We start from the raw sequence: 21,125 nt of genomic DNA on the forward strand, positions 1-21,125 counted from the left end.
AGATTGGATATATGTATAAAGACTTTTAGGAAGATCCCAAACTTTTCTGCTATGGTTGCGTGTTTCTAAACAGGCCTAAGCACCCATGACCAAAATGTCGAGTTTCAGAGCCCAGTATAAGTTATCAAGGCGTTCCTGTTTCTGAAGGACTTGTATAGTAACTGTGAAGGTTCCCGTGTTGAAGGAGTCTGGAACTTCATCTTTGGCTAAAACGGATTTCACTCTACAACCTATAGTTTCTAAGAAACCGTCGCCTTCGGTTCTAAGAGTGTTGCACGTGAGACTGAAACAATATCAAGCGCCCAGAGAAAGAATTTTCGAAGTAGTAAACTTCGCTAAGTCTATACTAGCAGCGAATAATGCACAACAGTCGTAGATACTAACCTGCCGTTCTCACCAAGTGGCCCAGTTTTGATATCCGTCGCTAGTAGTGTTTTTTTTATTATGCAAATATCGATAATTCGGGAACAACTTGTTCCCTTTTTCAGTGCACTATCCGCGTGTATGATTTGATATCCGTCCCCACGCGGATGTTACAATCTTGGGTCAACGCGTCTGAGGATTGATTGATACCGGAGTTGTTTGGCTTCGAATTCTGCTTGGCAAATCATTAACGAGGTCGGTACAAATGGACGAGATTATGCATTGATCTCAGGACAGCCGAAAAGGGTAGCCACTCAACAGTAGGCAGAGTATCGGCTGATGTCACGTTTCGTGATGAGACGGAACTGGTGTCGTTTCCCCTTATCCCGTCGTTAATGCAAAACTTATTCCTTGGTGCTAATTTTGAACGCAAGTTCGATCTTTAGATTATTTAGACCTTCCATATGTTCAATTAAAAATGTCAAGAACCTCAACCAACACCAGTTGACGACACACCAGCGAGCAAGGCTCGATACTACAATTGGCAGTTTTCCGCCTTTTGTGTCGGAGGGCTTAGGAGGTGCCAAACTTACAATACACTTCATCGATTTCGGCTGTAGTCAACCGATTAAGCAGAGAAAGTTTTCAGTCTCTTCCGCCATCGGGAAGCTCCTCTATGCGGAGTTTGATCGGGTCCTGGCTTTGGGAGTCTTTAAGGAATCGCAAAACACCTGACCTTCGTGGCCGCCCTTATGGTGATACCTGGCAAAGTACGTCTTATCCTTGATGGGCGTGAGGTGAATAGTGTCACCGTCCAGAATGCTTATCACTTCTCATTGAGGGGATTCTTAGCCGACCCCCAAAGGCTAGATTTATTACAAGACTAGATCTAAAGGATGCGTTCTTGCAAATTACACTGATACACGGATAAGACTGCCTTCACAGTTGCAGGCTGACCGCTCTATCAGATTATGCTGTTTAGACTCTGCAATGCACCTCAAACCAAGTAGGAGTGATTGGGCGTTCACTTGTGCCATCAAGTTTTTGGATATTTGAATGACTTGATACTCATCTCATAGACCTTTGATCAACACCTGCTTCTCTTAACGGGGTTTTCCTATTGAAGCAAAATATTACCGCCTTTTTTAGAATGTTTTTCGGCTATCCAAATAAATGTAATCTGTTCAATCTTTTCATATGTTATTATTGGGTTTTGAAGTATGATACAAAATTTTCAATTGACGAATTTGATAATCGTTTGTATTTGTTTTTTGCGGTCAAATTGGACTCCTCCAAAAAATGGTCAGTCACTGGAGGGAAACACATCTCCATTTGTAGTAATCTGAAACCAAAAATTCAAACGATTTCTCACTCTCTATACTTGCCTTTATGTCCGAACCTTGATTATAATTTTTCTTCACTAAATATTGAAATGGTGGAGTGGTAAAAAAAAATCTTCAAAAGGCGGAGTATTGTATAAAAATTTCAGCCCGATCGGTTGAAAAGAATTTCAGTTGTGTTTCCTACCAGTTGAAAAAGACAGTTTTGAGTAAGATGCGGTTTAAGTTTTCGATTTGTAGGCACATCAAGATGGCGCGTGCTCTCTTATTTGCTGTAACTTGACATATTTTGAATTGCGGTCTCAAATTTGTGCTGCATAATCCCAGCATATTCTGCTTTCAAAATATATACTGGTATAACAAAAAAATCGATTTTTGGAAACTATATGAGATGCGCTGGTTTGACATTGAACATCCAGGAGAACAAATTTGTTATTATACTTCAAACACATCATCGGTAATGCTCTAATTATGGTACGTGAAACTATACTGTCACTGAGTAAGAATCTTTGGCAACGATGGCAATCCATCACGCCACCATTGAAGCTTGAGGGATTCTCGTCTATGATCACCCGCAACAGCTCCTTTGTTTGTTTCTCAGGTTCCAATGTGAACCGATGCATTTTCATTGCTCGGTTTAAGGACACGTCAAGTTTTGGACAATGACGCGCGAAGGGCTGAACTGTAGAAAAGGATCCCCCACCGCTCACATTCCCGAACCGAGCAAACCTTTGCAGGCAATCACGCCAACTTTTACCCATACCGAGGGACGGGTATTACCTTCCACCTACACCAGATCATCGACATCACATCAGAATAGCATTTCAGCAACGTACTAATAAATATTTTTGATTTCTTCATTCTTTCGTAAGAGATTTCGTCCTTTTTAAATGCAAACAGAAAAATACCGTTTAATTGTTTCAAGAAGTTTCAGATATCAACTTCTACCCGACGCGTCAGTGAAGTTCAGTTGAAACTAATCCTTTAAGCTCTTGCAGCTACTCTGTATCAATGAAAGAAAAAAATTGCAGGCTGTAATGCGAGCTTTAATTATTATCAGCCATCAAATCTACCCAACAAAAATCGAAAATAAGTCTCCTCTGCTCTATCTATTGACGTAATCCAGTAAAATCCACTCACCCTTGGCAAATAACTTAGTATGAACTATTTATAGAATTTTCGCGAGGGTAAACCACGCAACAAATCAAATGGGCAATGGAAAAATGGTCATTCACCCAATAAACGTAAATGGTTCCAACTAATTATACAAATTCAAATCATATCAATCAGACTACATCAATCTTCACGTTATTATAATTACTGCCCCTGGACTGGTGGTTACATATTCTGCTCTAATGTGCTCAGTATATTCACTATATCTGAGTAGAAAAATCCAAACTTTATTGTTACCATGAACTATAAATTGATCCAATCAATTGTTTATGTCTCAATACAGTTAATTCAGGAAACATGAAACTAGATTGTGTAAAATATCTTAATGAATCTTTATTGGGTTCTGCGTATGAGAAATATTCTGCTGCGCTCATGTTTCCATAACAGTTTTTAAAATTGATTGATTAAAATTTGAAATATGAGTACGACGCTAATCCTAAACACCAGGATCTCTATTTAAGAAAGAAAAGGATTATTTTCTACGATATTTGTGTACATTACAAACTCAGGAAATAACCTTTCCCGCAAATATCATTGCAGGTTTCAATGGATTGATAATAATGGGAAGCCCTCTGTATGCAAGGCAAGAGGACTGTATACAGTATTCAGTGCGAAGAGCACGGAATATCACTGTGTATATTTGGGATAAGGATGAAGTGGCTAACTGGCCCGTGATGAGAATATAGTCATTAAAGAAACACATGGACACTGAAAGGAAGGATGGGTACAACAGGTAGAGTATACCAGCTAAAATCTCAGCTTTCCAAGAAAAGGACCGGAAAACTGTATATGTATAAAATCGCTTATGCAGAATATATCGAGTAGACAAAAAGCTGGTAACCACTAGATTTAGGGAGCATATGGAAGAGGAAGTGGCTATTAAGTACTCTTGAAAACCCACAAAATTGATGGTGGCTACGTGTATGGTGGAATGAAGCCATAAAATAACCACCAACGATCTACAAGTACTTAAAGAGACAAGGAAAATTAACTAACTTGACACCCACGAAAGCCAAGATTAGAAAATAGCCCAGGGACACTAGATTGAATTCAGACCTAGGTGATTGCTACTTTGACCAATTAGAACTTTGTTAACAATAGCAGAATTTCCACTTCGAAAATTATGCTCCATACAAAAACTTATATTGTAATTTTACGGATCTAGCATAAACTTAAGGGGGTTCACAGTAAATTTACAAAATATGATAAGGTTATTTTGGGGCATAAGGGCCACGTACATGGACACTTATAATTTTCCTCACATTTTTCGGTTTGGTAGTTTCTCAGAATGAATCCTTGAAATAATTGACCCTTCTCGAATTTCCGAACTCCTCCCCTTTACAACCAATGTCGAAATTAAGACCTATTTCGAAAAGTAATTTGCGTGTATGAGACCTCCCCCCCCCCCTAAATTCAACGTGAAACAATGTAATTCACTGCATGCGTGAATTCAAACTTCCAACCTTTCCACAAAATGTTGTGTCAATAGATGTAACCACTTCTGAGGAAAGTACGTGTTACAGAAAGACAGACAGGCATACATAATGCATGGACTGAAGAATGGGGTAGCCAAAGAACAAATGTGCCGAATACTACTCGAAAGTTTCTCGTCGGAATATTGTATTTACAAACACAGGAAGGTCAACACTTACCGAAGGATGGAGATTTGGTCGGTGATAGACGTTACATTTATAGAGACACTTTAACTAGGGATCTCCAGTGGCACGTTAGTGAAAACTACACACACAGTCATCAGACCATCATTTTTTAAATCAACCAACGTTCGAAAATAAATTGGTCCCGGAAGACAACTGTAAGATGAGCAGCCAACAGATTTGACGAGGAGATCTTCAAACGGGTCTTGTTGTACAACTCAACACTAGAAGGAAACGCTAACGATAAAGCCTCCCAGATCAGCGAAAGGTTACGATGAGCATATGACGCATTCATGTCAAGACGTATTGGTCCACTGAAAAAAATATCAAACTTTTCGTGGAATTCTAAAACGGAGGAATGTCGCAAGGCCTGCCTCAAAGCCAGAAGACCAATCTGGATACGAGCGGCTACATGAACAATGCAAAGAACCATGAACAAAAATTGTGCATGGCTATAATAAAAGTGATCACTTTAGGTAACTGGGACTGCGGCTGGGACTCAGATCCCTGCGGAGGCGCCTACAATCAAAGGCTCTCCACTAATTCATCATAATCATCATCAACGGCGCAACAACCGGTATCCGGTCTAGGCCTGTCTTAATAAGGAACTCCAGACATCCCAATTTTGCGCTGAGGTCCACCAATTCGATATCCCTAAAAGCTGTCTGGCGTCCTGACCTACGCCATCGCTCCATCTTAGGCAGGGTCTGCCTCGTCTTCTTTTTCTACCATAGATATTGCCCTTATAGACTTTCGGGACTGGATCATCCTCATCCATACGGATTAAGTGACCCGCCCACCGTAACCTCTTGAGCCACAACCTGATGGTTATTGTATCGCTGTCCAATGATTACCTGCCCTAATCTGCAACAAAGCTCTCAAGGAAGCAGTCAACATAGCGCCAAGGATATTTGTTGCATGTCTTAAGAAAGCAGCATTTCCCACATAGTGGAAGAAGCAGAGACTAATACTCATCCCCTAGCTAAACAGACCCTTCGGTGGATCTTCGTTCTTCGTTAAATAATAACATACTGGCATACGGATCTACAACAGATTACCTTCGATTGCCATAAATTAAGTTGGCCTCTCTGGAGAACAATTCAGATTTCGAAAAACGAGACCTACCACTGATGCGAGGGTTTCGCTCGCAAAACATAAGACGGAAGTAGTAGTTATTACCAAACGGAGTGAATGCGCTTCTATGAAAATCAAAGTTGGAACACAAACAATATATCCCCATCCTGCACTCAAGTATTTTGGCGTAAGGTTCGACTAGAAGCTAAATTCCAAAATACATGTGAAGCGTGCAGCAAGACATATAACACCGAAGCACTGATCGCAAGAATGCCACCAAATATAGGTGGTCCCAGCATGGGCAGACGTACTGAAATTAAAGCAAATGAAAGAAAAATTGTAGCTGCGTATCGCAAAAGTGCACTCCAAGCATGTTCTTACCAAACAATATCTGGCGAAGCCGCCCACGTAATAGCAGAGATGACCTCGGTTGATATTCTGGCGAGAGAGCGACAACGTCCTTACGATCGAACATATCTTACCGAAGAATCTTCTACGCGTCGGCGGCAGTTCGCACGAAATGAGACTATCGCTGATTGACAGCTTTTGAAGTTTTTCACCCTCCAGCAAAATAAAGAACAGAACAGGGTGAGGCGCAAAAGTCCTGACAAAATTCAATTTACTAAATCTTTCTAACCTCGAAATAATCGCAATGCTGCAACAAAGTTTAAAGTAAAGCCAGAATAATCGAAAGTGTTCACGAGGCATGCTCGGCGAATGAGATATTTCAGTTCTCCGGTTACCCGAAATTGACGGTGTTGGATGTCGTTGCAAAGTACTATGTGTCGGAAAAGTCCAACGAAAGTTTTCAATGAGACATAAAGTACACATTCGAAGGAGCGCATTATCAGCATCTCCGACATAATCGAAAGGACTCAGGAGCTGATTTTTGAGGGCGCATGGTTGCCAATTCGAATATTGTCGTCGGTTGTTGATTGGTTGATTGAGCGAAAAAATTATGCGTCGTAGCATCGAAGAGGATCTCCGCTACAAATCTTACACAATTAAAGTGAGATAAATAGTTTCCGAAGTCGCCAGGAGATGCTTGATCACCCAAGACCCTGAAGATACTTTTATTGTTGCAAAAACGTCAGGCGGAGCACGGGGATATGTTAGATGTCGTGTCCAAGGATACTACCATATTTTTTTTTAGCAAAGGGCAACGAGTCACAAAAGAAGTGTATTGATATGTTCTGAAGAATAAGATGTAGCCGTTGATAGATACTATGCCGCCTGGATATCCGTATATTTTAGAGCAGGTTAGTGAACCTGCCCACAAAAGTGGTTTGGCTAAAAATTAGATTGCAGACAACGTCGACATGCTTTCGTCGAAAGAATCCTGGTCTCAACATTGAAGTGGCGTTCGTCAACAGGGATCGCTAAATAATTAAGCGCACCTGCGCACGCTTCAGACTGAGACTGGAAGCAATTAGAGACGCTGACGAGGGATTTATTGAAAAAAAGTGTTTTGTGGGGCTATTCAAACCATTTAAAAACCTTCGTTTTATTTTTATGGTACAAAATTCGTTTGGGGACAAAATATAATTTGTCCAGACTTTGACGCCGCCTCCTGTAGTTGTTGAATAACCGTACAGGAAAAGAACTACCAGGATTTGAATAATAAGGCTTTTCTGCCACCTGAAAACCAAGCCAGACACAGAGCTTTGCAACCTACTCCATCTACAGGAAAACAGGTTACAGGCTATCCAAAACGGGAAGTAGTTCACAGTATATCTGCGAAATATGACTGAAGAAGTTTTCGGAAATCAAACACTTATCACTAAAAAACCGACTAAAGCAAACATTTATCATTACAATACGAATTTTCTCGCTAGCGACGCAATACTTGAGATGGTTGGAAGTCAACTTCCCCGTATTATTAACCCGGGTACAAACTCCGGTCGTCATGGATTTTTATGTTCATTTTCCTGCTCATCTTACAATCATGGACTTATTACTTGCGCGGCATTAGGCGCGATGATAATGAAAGAGAAATGCAGTTAGTCTGGCGAATAACAATAATAATGAGCCGATTGGGTGGACTCCCTTTGCTCTGAACACATATATTTCACCCGAAACTAAAACTAAAGTTTCACGATCCAGAGGACATGATATGAAAGGACATGGTGCTTCCCATACCCATTCTGATAAAAGGTCGTCTTGAGCATAATTTTGTTTATTATTTCCCTAACAATTACATGCAAGCCACATCAATATGTGTAACACATGGCTGCGGAGTTGAGGGATCAAAATAAAAAGAATTGTTAATATTAATAGCAAAACATTATCAGTAAAGCATCACCGCCACTCATTACCCAGTATACCAGCCGTCAGACCGCCAAAGAATACCAGATCTGATTGACTTTGTAACGAAATATTAGCTAATCAACTATCTGCAAGACCTTGCTTCAACCATTCACAAATATTGCTGTCGTTGTTGATTTTTCTCCTTTAAATTCCTGAGTCTACTAAACAGACTTCAACGAAAAATATCCTATCGCCACCATGACCCAAGAATGTTGAAAAGCGATTGATGAACTATTTGTTAAAAAACGGGGCTAGCGATTTCAATAGCTATTTAGTATTGATGCGATACGCCGGCCCGCGTAACTTGCATAAGTGTACCAATACGTTGAAAGTGCCTGGTCTGCTCGCAAAGAGATCCACACAAAAATCTAGGCCTATCCAGACGAGACCCCTTCCAAACAAAATAGATCACATGTTGATCGAGGGATGCCACCTCTCAGCCTTAATAAATGTCAGAATATACAGGGGCATCAATATAGACTCGAGTCGCTTCTGCTCTGGGCTCAAATAACCACATCGCCACACATCTCATTTGATGATAAGAGTAAGCATTGGAGCTATCCATAACAAAGTCCGCAGCTATCAGATGCCCTAGAATGAAACATAGGCAAATGACCTTCACAACCACTTCAAGAACATTATCATTTTTACGGTCACGAATATATTTGGCCTCAATCGAAAAACTGGTTCTTCGGCAATTTTCAACTAGCAACAAGACAGAAGAATGATATATACCGAACAATCCAGCAATCTCAAAAAGCGTGGGCACGAGCAGAGACCTACCGCGAACTCCGTCAAACGGAAGAGCCTTGTGTGTGTGAACTCTAGAAGTTCAGGAAGGAACCGCGACAAGTCAGCAGGATGAAGCCATATACACCTCAATGCTAACCCTATCGTGGAAAAGAAGGAAATATGATATCCGATCATATGGGCATATTGGAGCGATGGATTGACTATTTTGATGAACTGCTCAACAACCAGAATTGAAAGACGAACAAAAGCTGCCACCACCAACCATGCAAGAAACCGTGGAAAAAACAGAAACGCAAATTCCCAAAAGCCGATCTAACTACAGCTGAACAGGTTAAATATGGAATCGACCAATTATACCAAGCGGTTCAACAACTTATCTTCAAGGTGTGGGATAGCGAATCATTGCCTGATTATCAAGAGAGAGGTATTATCATCTAGGAATCTAGGAAGGTCGCGATTCAAATCTCACAGGTGGCACTGGTGGACCTCTCTACTACTTGCTGAGACACGGAGTCGGGCTCGATATCACAGCTCATAGTTATCAAATAACTACCATACCGTTTGCTCTCCTATTTTATATTAATTTATTTTTTTCACCTTTTCCTGGAATTACTTTTGCTTTTTTCTCCCAATTAACCGCTAAAGTCGAACGTCAGAGCAGAGAGAACAAAATCTACAAATTGAGACTAATGGAAACCATTTATCTGAGACTGAGTTCGAAATGAAGAGCAAACTAGCAAAAGATATCATCTAGCTTTCCGAAATCGTTAGTAAAGTAGTATGGAAATTAGTGCTGCTGTTAGATTTTCATGTACTTATTACGATCAATTTCCACAACTTTACCGACACCTTTCCTATTTTCCTTTGAATTATCACTGCTTTTTTTTAGCATCAATATATAAGGGCATCCAAGCAGCCTCAGATTTCAATGAGACTGTGCTTCAGGTCTCATTATCATGACACTTAATGCTGGGCAAGTGATAAGCCTGCGGGGAAACCAGGCCGGGAGGCTAGCATTGAAGCATCGTAACCACTGCATGCGTCAAACCAGTTTTATAATTTTCCCGAATTTCATCATCTGACAAATGACTTCTGTCACATTTTAAACATGATGGGTCACTTAGTACAATACATATGTATACATTTAGAGTCTAATGAAAGCAAACCATCCCGTGAATTTCGTTGGAAGCCATTCCAACCTGTCATCCGCTATCAACCCAGAATACGCAATCCATGATTATGATAGTGGCTGATCAGAGACTAAAAGCGTGCGAAATAGCGGAAACCATTATATGACTGAGCTGTTCCTATAAGAATATGTAGATGTACATATATATAAAATATATGAAGCAAGCTGTACGTCAAATGGGGGGGATGTGCATTTGCTTTCAACAAAACAAAAAAAAAGTAACATACAACGACTATCAAAGATTTTTTATTATTGAAATGCAAAGGAGACTTTGCGCTATTTCATATCCATTGAAGAAACAAGGATTCACCACAATATACGGGCGACTAAGCAGGCGAGGCAATGGCTTTCTTAGGACCAATCGCAACCGAAGAAGGCCAAAGTATATCTCTGAGTCAACAAAGTCAAGGGAACAATCAATAGCAGATGCCACACTCGAATACGTTGACGGTCAAAAAACCAAATTATTTGAGACGCGGACCTTCCCATTATCTATCCCGCTACCTGGAACTAATTCCTATGCTTCAGCATAGATAAATTTGGATCCAACAAAGAAACTACTCAAACGAATGCCTATTGTAAGAACCTCGACAAGTTTTACGATCTGGAAGGAGTCAAGGAATTGACGAAACGTTGGATAGAATATATAGATCGCAGAGGATGGAAGGTCGGAAAACTTGTTGCCTTTTTTTGTATAAAAATCTGTCACTTGAAAAATCACAAGCTTATTTACATACCCCTCCAAAATATTTAGAACGGATTGGTCATATTAATCCCTCTTTGTTTGGAATCACAGATCACAACAGAAGCTGTTATTTGGCCTTATTATATTCGTAATAATATGGCAAATTATGTTTATTCTAACTAAAAAATGATATTATCTTTATAGAATTACAAATATAATTAGTACGTAGCCTTGAGGGATAGAGGAATAATCATTATAAATGTATCACAGAATATTAAAGCATGAGAAAGTGAATTTAGAAATAGATAGCGGGAAAGGCGAAAATAATTATTTTATCAGAGGAGGGTTTGTTTGGAATTTATGACAGTTGTCTTCAATGATATATTGTGCATATATCTATAGAGATCAATGACGTTAGACTTGAGTTTAAGGTTGACAGAGGGAGCACCCACTACTACCCGACACGCCTAATAATCGGTAGATTCACCGCGTGCCCAACATAGTCACCGGAGGCTTGGAAACAAAGCTACACTACTAGCTTTCGCAATGGTTGACCACAAAACAGATTTGTAATGAACTTGTAGCGATAAACACAGGGAAGCACGGCTGAGAGTTTTCATTAACAGGAAGGTAGCACTTCCTCATTCTTACAAGACGACCACCGTGTGCCGAGGGGGGAGCTATAACTACGCCACGGAGGAAGTCACGGAACTGTTCACTGGAAATATTAGATAGCCCCTACTCCAGCGCCATTCTCCTTCGGTCAAAAAGGAAAACAGCTAGCGCTTGTGTGGATACTACAAGCAGCTAAACTAAATATCCAATTCTTTTCACACACTCTCCATAGATGCACCACCCATTTGCCTCGACAGGCGCGCAGACAGGGGAGGGGAAGACCCAGAATTATTTCAAGGGCTCTGGAATACTTCTTAGTTGTGAAATTTCAAGTGGAAAGGCCCCAAAATTTTAACCGGGGCTCGGATTTTCCCCGTCCTTTCTTCTCCTGGCTCTGGGGGACTAGGATCGTAAAACGAACATCATCACAAAGTTCAGTTGATCAGTGGACCTTCGACCTGATTCATAACACAATACCCACTAGTGGCCGAGTCACTATGATAGGGTACTTAAAAAGTTCCTCGGACCCTCAATGACATGTCTGTCAACGATCACAGATTAAAAGACACATCACAGGCTAATCAATAAGTTCTTTCTCCAAGAAACTGCAACAAAATAACAACCTTTCTTGCAGCTGAGGGACTCATCAGAAAGATTAATCTACAGCAAACGGCATACGACGAGCAAAAACCAACATTTTCAAACGCAAAATATTACATCTTCCTCAAGGTTGACACCTATTCATTCCCAACTATAAAATACATGAAAATTTTCATTCTCATCAACGCATTAATAATTGGCAACTTGAAGTTCAAATTTGTGTTTTAAGTTGAACTAGCAATAATCGGTTTCTGTGACGATGCGTTACAGTTCACATTCAGTGTAATCCATTATTGGGAGACTACGATCCAACAAAGTACATCTTTTTGCTAGAAGTTCTGAGAGTAATAACACTTTAATTGCTCTTATCAACGAATGGATTTATTTACGTGCTTTGTTGGCAAGCAATCTTTTGTCTAGATTATATCGTATGTGTACGTCCATACCCCTGGGGGTGTTTATTTGAGTGATCCAATTTGCAGGAGTAATTACATGGAAACTGTGAGTAGTTTTGTTAAAAATTTGATAAGAATTTTTTGCAAATTGTGAAATTGCTAAAGATAACAACAGAAATATAGATTAAGTAGCGAAGTTGACAAGGCTGTTGCAATTTTGATCATGTTTATATCATTTATTTTGAGATTATTTAAAATGAAATAAATCACCGAAATTCGCAGCTAAAAAATAACCGGACTATACTATACTATGTCCTACCGAAATGAAGATACAATTTGGTGATTAGGAATTATTTCATCAAAGGCAACATTCTCGTAATTTTATTATACAAAGAAAATTAAAAACCCCTTGGAGTCTAGAGAGTTAAAATTTGTACTTATCATCGATTAAACCCTCAAGGCACATACAATACATTTTCAAGATTTCAACTAAGGCAACGGAGGATTTAAAGTCTCACATTGAAAGAGGATTTAAAGACTAAAATGATTTGTAGCGACCTTGAAACACTGTATTTATGTCGAAATAGAGCAGCCCACCATCCATCGCACGTGCGCAGCGGCCATATAAGGGGCGCTCCAATGCTTAGTTTAACTTCCTTGTTACTAAAAGGAGTAGAAAGACTTGTAGGACGGTGCATGAGGGATACATGCATTCATACACGAAAGAAAAATCTACGGAGACAGCATTCAAAAAGCTCACAACTAAAAAAGGGAAGACGAAAGACGATATTCGAAAAAAATATGCCATCTTGGAGTGGTGGAAGAGCCCCATATTGGTTGAACGGAAGTCTATTGAAGCAGGATATCTTATAGCTCCTTTCATGGACACTTTGCTATGGCTATTGGAAAACATAAAGGCCTTTATGCAAGCATTTGCGGACGATCTAGCCAATATTTTTTTTCAATGTAGCTGCAAATTTGCGGACATAGTATGCGACCGATTAAATGCAACTCTGTGGATAATCTAGAGTTGGTGCCTCCGCAACGGGCTCAGTATGGACGCTAAAAAGTACACGCTACCCACCCGAAATCTAGGAACAATGTCAGAAATCCTGCAGACTGCTCTGATTCTATAGAACTACTATAGGTAAGACATGGGAACTTTCACCTTTCGCATTGTCCTGTGAAAAGCTATTGAAAGATTCACTTCTTGTATACAGCGTACCTGTTAGCTTCTCTCGGAACCTCCATTTTCTTCCCTTCACATTTCACCTTCCCATCCCGATATTATATTGCACCCAAAACATTCAAAAAGTTGGTAATAATGGGATATATTGTGAAGTTTAAATTTCATATAAGCGCTTTACCCTGAATTTTTGAGATATTTAGGTTGAGTAGTTCCCGAAGATGAGTCCTGTCTCACTTTAAGTTTGCGCATTTTAACTCCTTGCTCCCCTATTTTGCAATTTACGTCGAAACTAAAATCTAATTATGAACGTCCTTTCATTTAATACGCCACACGGGTACCCTTTTGTATTATGGAGAGCTTTCCTTGAAACTACATATAAATTTCCGTCTCTCACTGTATGCGTGGCATTTCATAGTTCCCATATGTCCACCCACCCTGCGAGTTGGAGCTTAAGAATACACTCAAAGTCTTCCCTACTTGTCTTACGAGGCGACTAAAAAAGATAGAAATTCGTGAGCTAGCAACCTACAAATTTTCAAACTTTATTGCTACCTAAGCGTCAACAACGCTTCGAATAGGGACTGATCTAATGCCGATGATTTTTGGCCATCGAAAATGAACGTGTGCGTACGCTCCTCGAAAATGGCAGCGAGGGTCCTCAGAATGCTCGCTTTCTCCAACTTGAGGAGAAATTCCAACGATATTAGCTAGACATTCTGGGCCTGAGCGAAATAAGATGGTGGGGCTCTGGAGAGTATTTCTCTCCCTCTTGCACTAATGCGTTTCTGTACTCTGGAAGGATAAGTGGTACCGGACGCAAATCCGATGTCGGGGTGCTTCTGATCGCTACCGCAAGGTGCACACTCCTGAGCTGGGAGCCGGTTTCTGACAGAGTTCTTACTGCAAGTTTCTGGTCCAGATTAAGGAGCATCACAATTGTACAATACTACGCACCAACGTACACTTGCCATATAGTGAAGAAGAATGGTTTCTACGAACCTCTCTCGACCACTTGGACGATCAAGCTATCGCTCAGCAGTGCGAGAGCTATCATGCTGATCGGACGGCAGATATGCTGATTAACCCGCCTGAGAATATCGATAAGCACTGGGCCGCCATCAAAAATGCTCTTTTCTCGGGTGCTATACAGGTAACCAACCGTTCCGTTCCGTTCCGTTCCGAGCGTTGCTCAGGGAAGCGGAAGTTGCCGCAAATCGCATTGAATTCAGAAATGTATACCACATCACGGAAAAGCTTGAATGTGATCGCAAACCTTTCGATGGTTCTGTGAAGGACGTCAATGGTCGACTTCTCATCCAGGAAGGATGAGCAACTGATGATTCTTAACCGTATCACATCCGGTCAGGTTCCTCCTCTTGTGGGTGAAATGACTAGTCATCCTAACATGCGGATACGAAGAGAAATCGGAAGAGAAATCATTTCGACCATCATTGCACTCAAACAGAGTAAAGCTACTGGACTTGAAGGCTTCCCCGTAGTATTATTTATCACTGCATCTGCAGTTACTGCAGATCCGCTGTTTCCACTCGTACGGAAATTTTGGGAATCCGGACTTTTCCCAGGATTCTCTTACACTGGCCACATCAACACCAACGGATAATTTTGGAACAATGCACTTGCTTTTCATCGATTTCGACAAAGCTTCCGATAGCGTGAACAGTGTGTTTTACATTTTTAGTTATGTACGAATAGGAGGCCGTACATAGACTTCCCCTCATAAGAGGAACACATAATCTTTATACTCGAGCTTCCGATATCCCGACTTGTTTTTATATTATTTGTAGTCTTTTTATATTTTTTTAATTTGCCATTTGATAATTGGCTTTTTATATTTGAAAATTTTATTAGATTATTAGAAGATAGCGGTGTGAAATCTGGTCAAACTTTTTCATGTAAGAACCCCCTCTTCACCTAATCCTCCCTAACTACCACGGAACTCACAATAACAAAAGGGCACCCTATATTTCTATAGTCTTATAATGGGTTGCCGAAACAGTGGGTGAAGGAGAAACATCGACTCAGAATGTGATCCGTCATGGATCCTCACCATTGATTTTATTTATTTATTTAATTAATTAATATATAGAAAAGTGAATTTCTAGTTAAATATTGCTCCCAGAGAGAGGAACAAGTAAATAGCGTTGTAAGACCAGCATAGCCTTAGAATCGGGGAGTGGAAGTAAATGTTGAACTCCTTAAAAATACTTCAAAATTATCCGCGCTACGTGCACTCCGAGAGGCGATGCGAAAAATAATACCGGAGTTGGCAGAGCAGTCCATCAGCCAGTTACAGTTTGAAAAGGGTACACATATCAAGGAAAATACGGCGCCGCTGCAGGAAAGCGAGATTGAAGGTGCGAAGCCGCGACCGATAGTCCACCCGGGGAAGGCTTTTTTGAAAGAGGGTCCGAGTGACAAGCGCGATAATTACGGCTGCAGTTTATTCTTAATACGGCATCATAGGTGTAATTGAACTCGATACAATGATAGTCCAACTGCCATATTCCAAAATTTGATTTGTTAATGTTGATGAATTGCCCGAAGTGAAGCCCCAATGTTATACCTCTATAACTTCTGCACTGCATAATGTCCCTTTGTAAGATTCGGTTCAATGTCTGCCTGCCTGTCACACTCGATTTACTCGGAAACGCTGAACCGATTCTCACTAAATTTGGTGAGAATATATTATATGCACACGCAGCGACTGACGCCATTTTGTGGTGTAAATTTTCTTTTCACAGAACATGGTCATGTGAAATATCAAATGAAAGGGCTCAGTTAGTACTTTTCGAAACTGATCTTATTTCTGATTTAAGTGAAACATAAGGGAGTTAGAGCAGAAAATCTGGGCCCCAAAAAGTGAAACAGGTCTCGTTCTCAGAACCTATCCAAAGGAAAAATCTAAAAAAATCCCAGTGATGAAACTATATAAAATTGAGGCTTTAAAATACATCCCATTCCAAGCCAAGTTAATAATAGTATATACATTACCATGTTTTAGAAATTTATCGGAGAGCCCTCCTTAAGTTCATCCCAGGACTACAAAATTTGGCATCATCATAGATGATAATATTATATGACATAATTCTGGAAAGTTTACAGGCAATCTAACTATTATTAACAAAGTTATAGAAGGTCAAAGTTTCGCATTTCGGATCAATTTACGGCACCCAAGACATGCATGGCGTTATCATATAAAGTGAACTTATATGCACGGCGGGGTCGAAGGGGATGTTTTAGTTTGTTTTTTCTCTTTTTTTAGTTATTTGCATTTCAGTGTCAATTACTCGAGGTAGACATGTATGTGTATATGTACTCGTATATACCAATAAAGCTTGCGGCTAGTAACCAATATAATAGACGTGTGTACCTGGCTTCAGCGGTTTTTAATTTACGTACGTAACATATATATAGATGTTTTTGTGCACGAAGTAAAGTGGAACTGCGTGCAAATGCATTAAATCTATTTTGATACGCTCATATAGTATATATCTATGCATCATCATGCGGTTTGTTTATTTCGGGTGAAAACAGTATTTATGTCGCTGATTTGTATGTGGATCCTGGCGCTTGGCAAAATATTACGGAATATTTTGCATTCTTAGCAATGTACGAATGAAAAATCGCGCATAGAGAGTTTCTCACATAAGATGAACACAAAACCCTTATACCCGAAGCACCAGCTTCTGGAATTCCGACTTGTTTATGTATGGGACAGACAATGCCCCGTTGCCAGTCATCACGCATTGATTCGCGGTTACCAACCTTGAGCATAAGTTGAAGAGCAATTGACGCGACGATTATCGAAGAAGTTTTCCGTGGGAATTAGGAAGATAGATGAAAAATTCGTAAAGATAAATTTGGGTCCAGGTGAGGTGAGCCCGGCCTTCATTATGAAAATATCGCCAGCCAAGATGTCAGGATATCAGGATATCGACAACACGTTTGAAGTAAGCATCGTTACATATATGTATTAAAACCGACCTAAATTTATCAGTTTTGCGAAGAAGAACAGCAAAGAAAAGGGAATTTGTATAAACATTTAGAAACTATTCCAAACTGTTGGAGGTGTCGTCGACACAATTGTCCACTCGTCTTTCCGCGAACTTTCAAACATCTCCAAGCCTACTTTAGTGATATCTACTGAAGAAATGCAGAGAATGAAACCGGTTATAAAGCATAGTTCACCACGTTGAAGGTAACCATTGCAGGTTCGTGCCATTCACATATTCAATACCGTTCGCCAAACTAAATACCATTTGTCTCTTCCACGAAATTGAGTGGCTGACAGCTCTGCCGGCCTCCGTCAGAGTACTTAATTCCGGATCCGATAACAACACTACACAGCCAGCAATTGATATGGAAAATGAAGGCCAAATAATTACAGCCCACGAGCGTTGGCCACAGATTAGGTACGCAAGCACGTTAGCCATTGAAAGATTAGAAGCATATTCCGATTGATGAGGGAACGTTCATTTATGAGAAAGCAATTCTTCGCACTTGCTAGGGAGGAATCCAGCCACAGGGATGGGGTGCAGACTTCACGTCCGAGTATATAGCGAGAGTGGTTCCTACCAATTTGAACTGGTCCAGTGCTAAAAATCGACCTCAAGTTCATTAATTCCGACAGAAACAATCCCAAGCCAAAGCAACAAACTGAAAATTTCACTCACCAGAAAGTGAATTTCGAGAAGGGATTCGCATTGATGACGGGGTTGGGGGCACTTTTGCGGTCACCTTTAGTCCGGTTCATGTTTGCCCGACTCTACCGAATTTATGCTTCTATAAATGCACCACCGATCGATTCACCCGAAATTCACGTGCGACTGCAGAAACGTGCGGCGCTTTCAACTTATCTACTTGAGTTTTTCACTATCTCACACTTTTCACTCGTCCACTTGACATTAAAAGTTAAGCACCAGCCAGGCGACCAGGGACACTGCCGTCCAACAACAACTGCAACTTTTTTTAAATAGAAACAATACAGCGAATTTCTGAGAATCGAAAGTTTCCACTCGGGCTCGACGCTTGTCCGCAACAAAAATCACCGACTGGGCCGCTTAGACAGCGAGCAATAAAACCAAAGGTGAATCCCAGGTACAAAAACACACACACAAAATACAAAGCGCAAAAAATCACGACAAAATCGCGGCGAGCGACCGATCAACCAGCGACTAGCGAGCCAGCGAGTGAATAGGGCCCAACGCCGACCAGAACGCAATTTAATACTAACATTTCGCAAGAGAAGAAATCCGCCCGATATTGATAAATTGATTACACAACTCTCTGCAAGCCTCCGAGACCGCTTTCAGTCATAAATTACAGCTGTAAACAGGCAAAAAATCGCGTCCCCGGCATGGCGCCCTCGCAACCAGGCCGCTGGCGTCCAACAAAGAACTCTGATTAGCCGAGACCGGTCTGTCACTTTACAGCTGATGCGATGACGTCAAATTGAGCGTCTGGGTGAGCGCGTCGGAATCTCCCATCGGCGAGGGGGTGCTTGGCCCCTTGTCCGGACAATGCCAGCTGTTTATGGTGGGAGTGAAAGAGAGAGGTGGTGCGTGGCAGAAAACTGTTATTTTATAGCAAGCACAGATGATATCTAGCATTGCCAACAGTTCATAATTTTTCACTCTAATTAGAAATATTTTCTGAAGTAACGTACAAATACTCTTAGGTGAATGAAGCTGCATTTCTGTGTACGATGTCATTTATTGGCACTGAATAATTTACATGCTTACTAGCTGCAATTATTATTTGAAGAACTATGTCCCCTTTGGTGGTTATGTTGTTATGTTAACTACAGCCAATAGGAATTTTAAAAAGTTTCCAGGTGTCTTGATCTTGCGTCTGCCATTAAATATTCACCCAGGTGCATTAAACTGCCTTGCACAAGTGTCTAACATTGCCTCAGTATAATTATATATGAGAAGGTTTCAACACTCATTGTCATTGTCTTTTATAGTTGGCCAACACTCAGAACCATAGAGAGCGACAGGACGGACAACATTCCGGTAAATTTTCGATTTGAGACGTTCGTTGATACGTCGATAGCAAAGAACATCAATTGTGGAAAGCCACTTCATGCAGGTTGCGTTAATGCGTGAAGCAATTTCTTAACGCAGTTCTCCGTTGGCTGATAGCGTTGACCCGAGGTATTTAAATCGCTCAGTTCTGGGCAGATCACTGCCGCTGACAGTGATTGTCAGTTTTGTTTAGATTCAATCTGAGATCGTATTTTATGAGACGATCATTCCATTTTTGGACAAGTTGCTCGAGATCATTTTTGCTATCAGATGCTAGGAAAACATCATCTGCATAAAGCAGTGTGTAGGGCGCTGGACGTTGGATATACCGGGGGACGGTGTCCATAACAAGAATAAAGAGGAGTGATGAGAGCGTGCTTCCTTGATGAACACCAACAGAGACACGAAGCGGTTTTGATACACCCGCCATACTTCGAACTTTACTTTTCGGATCGTGGTAGAGCAATTGAACCCAGCGCACGAGTTCTTCTGGTACTAAGTGTTGTCGTAAAGCATACCAAATGAGTTCGTGTGGCACACGGTCAAACGCTTTAGATCCAGAAAAGCAATGTACAGAGCACAGTTAGATACTAGACAGCTACCTCACTCCCCCTTGCCCCTCAAGGGGGGAAATCAGTGCGAGTACACCCGATTTCAAATTGTTTTGCCCTTGAGCATGAGCGAGATGTACCAAAAACCCGATCAGGTGTGTTTGACATACCGCCCGGACTTGCCAATGTATTGGTGAGATTGGCAAGTTTTTGCTTATGTATAAGTGAATACGTGAAACAACTTTTTGCTATATGGGTGAGCACGCCGTAGTACCAGAATAGCAAAAGCTCACCGATCTCTCTCTTACCAATACGATTTGACGAAGATTATGCTTTTTCCTTGTTTACCGTCTCTGATGTGTACAGATAAGCTTCTGCAAGCACATTTGCAAGTGGGGTCAGTTTTGTAAGGGTACTGCATATAGTAGATCTACTGTGGTACAGAGGGCGATGCTTCTCACGGTGTTTCTCCATGAGTAACCGCGTGTATTGCGTCAGTAGCTCCGCAGTTTTTGACAAATCCAGCTTGATTCACGGTTATTTCAACGATTTCGCGAATAGAGTTGTCAAGAATGCATTCAAAAATCTTCATGGTATGGGAAAGTAACCGGATCGGACGGTAATTTGAACATTCTGCTGGGCTACCTTTCTTTTTCCATATTGGAACTGTGGTACTTTCCTACCAGTCAGATGGTGTTCTTCCTTCCTGAATAACCTGATTAAAGATTTCACTGAGCCGCAGTGTTGGGTCCCAGCTATTCGCTTTCCAGAGCTCAGATGCGATATCGTCAGGTCCTGTTGCTTTCCCCGACTTCATTTGTTTTATTGCCTCCTCGACTTCAGTTGCGCTGACAGTGAAGCCCATAGTGTTTTACGTAGGCACCTGTCGTGAGACTTAATCCTGCGGTCCTGTTCAGACACGGATTGATTTTGTGACCACAATCAGAGCCCCGCTGAGACAAGCAACAACGGTATCAGTCTATACCAAGTGCATGGCTTAGCATTCATACTGGTGAATGCAAGAATTACCTAAATCTCTACCGAACTATGGAGTACCGCACCCATGTTGATACGCAATACCACGTCGAGGCCCGAAGGTCTCTTCTCACTTGAGCATAACCACAACCACCATGAAACTCCCACTAGGGGGCCAACCGCAAATAACCGAGCTATCCTCACATACAACAGG

General features: G+C 41.0%; 1 protein-coding gene across 1 annotated transcript in view; it reads right to left on the reverse strand.

Annotated features, from left to right (window-relative positions):
- The window catches only part of LOC119651303 (probable multidrug resistance-associated protein lethal(2)03659), a 34,523-nt gene extending 15,781 nt beyond the window's left edge, over positions 1 to 18,742 (reverse strand). Inside the window, exon 1 of the mRNA XM_038054829.1 lies at positions 18,033 to 18,742. Coding sequence (XP_037910757.1) covers positions 18,033 to 18,112 — 80 coding nt within the window. The 5' untranslated portion in view covers positions 18,113 to 18,742. The remainder of the gene's footprint in view (positions 1 to 18,032) is intronic.
- Positions 18,743 to 21,125: the final 2,383 nt, after the last annotated feature.

The sequence above is a fragment of the Hermetia illucens genome, chromosome 3 (genome assembly GCF_905115235.1).
Source record: "Hermetia illucens chromosome 3, iHerIll2.2.curated.20191125, whole genome shotgun sequence".
In the NCBI taxonomy this organism is placed as follows: domain Eukaryota; kingdom Metazoa; phylum Arthropoda; class Insecta; order Diptera; family Stratiomyidae; genus Hermetia; species Hermetia illucens.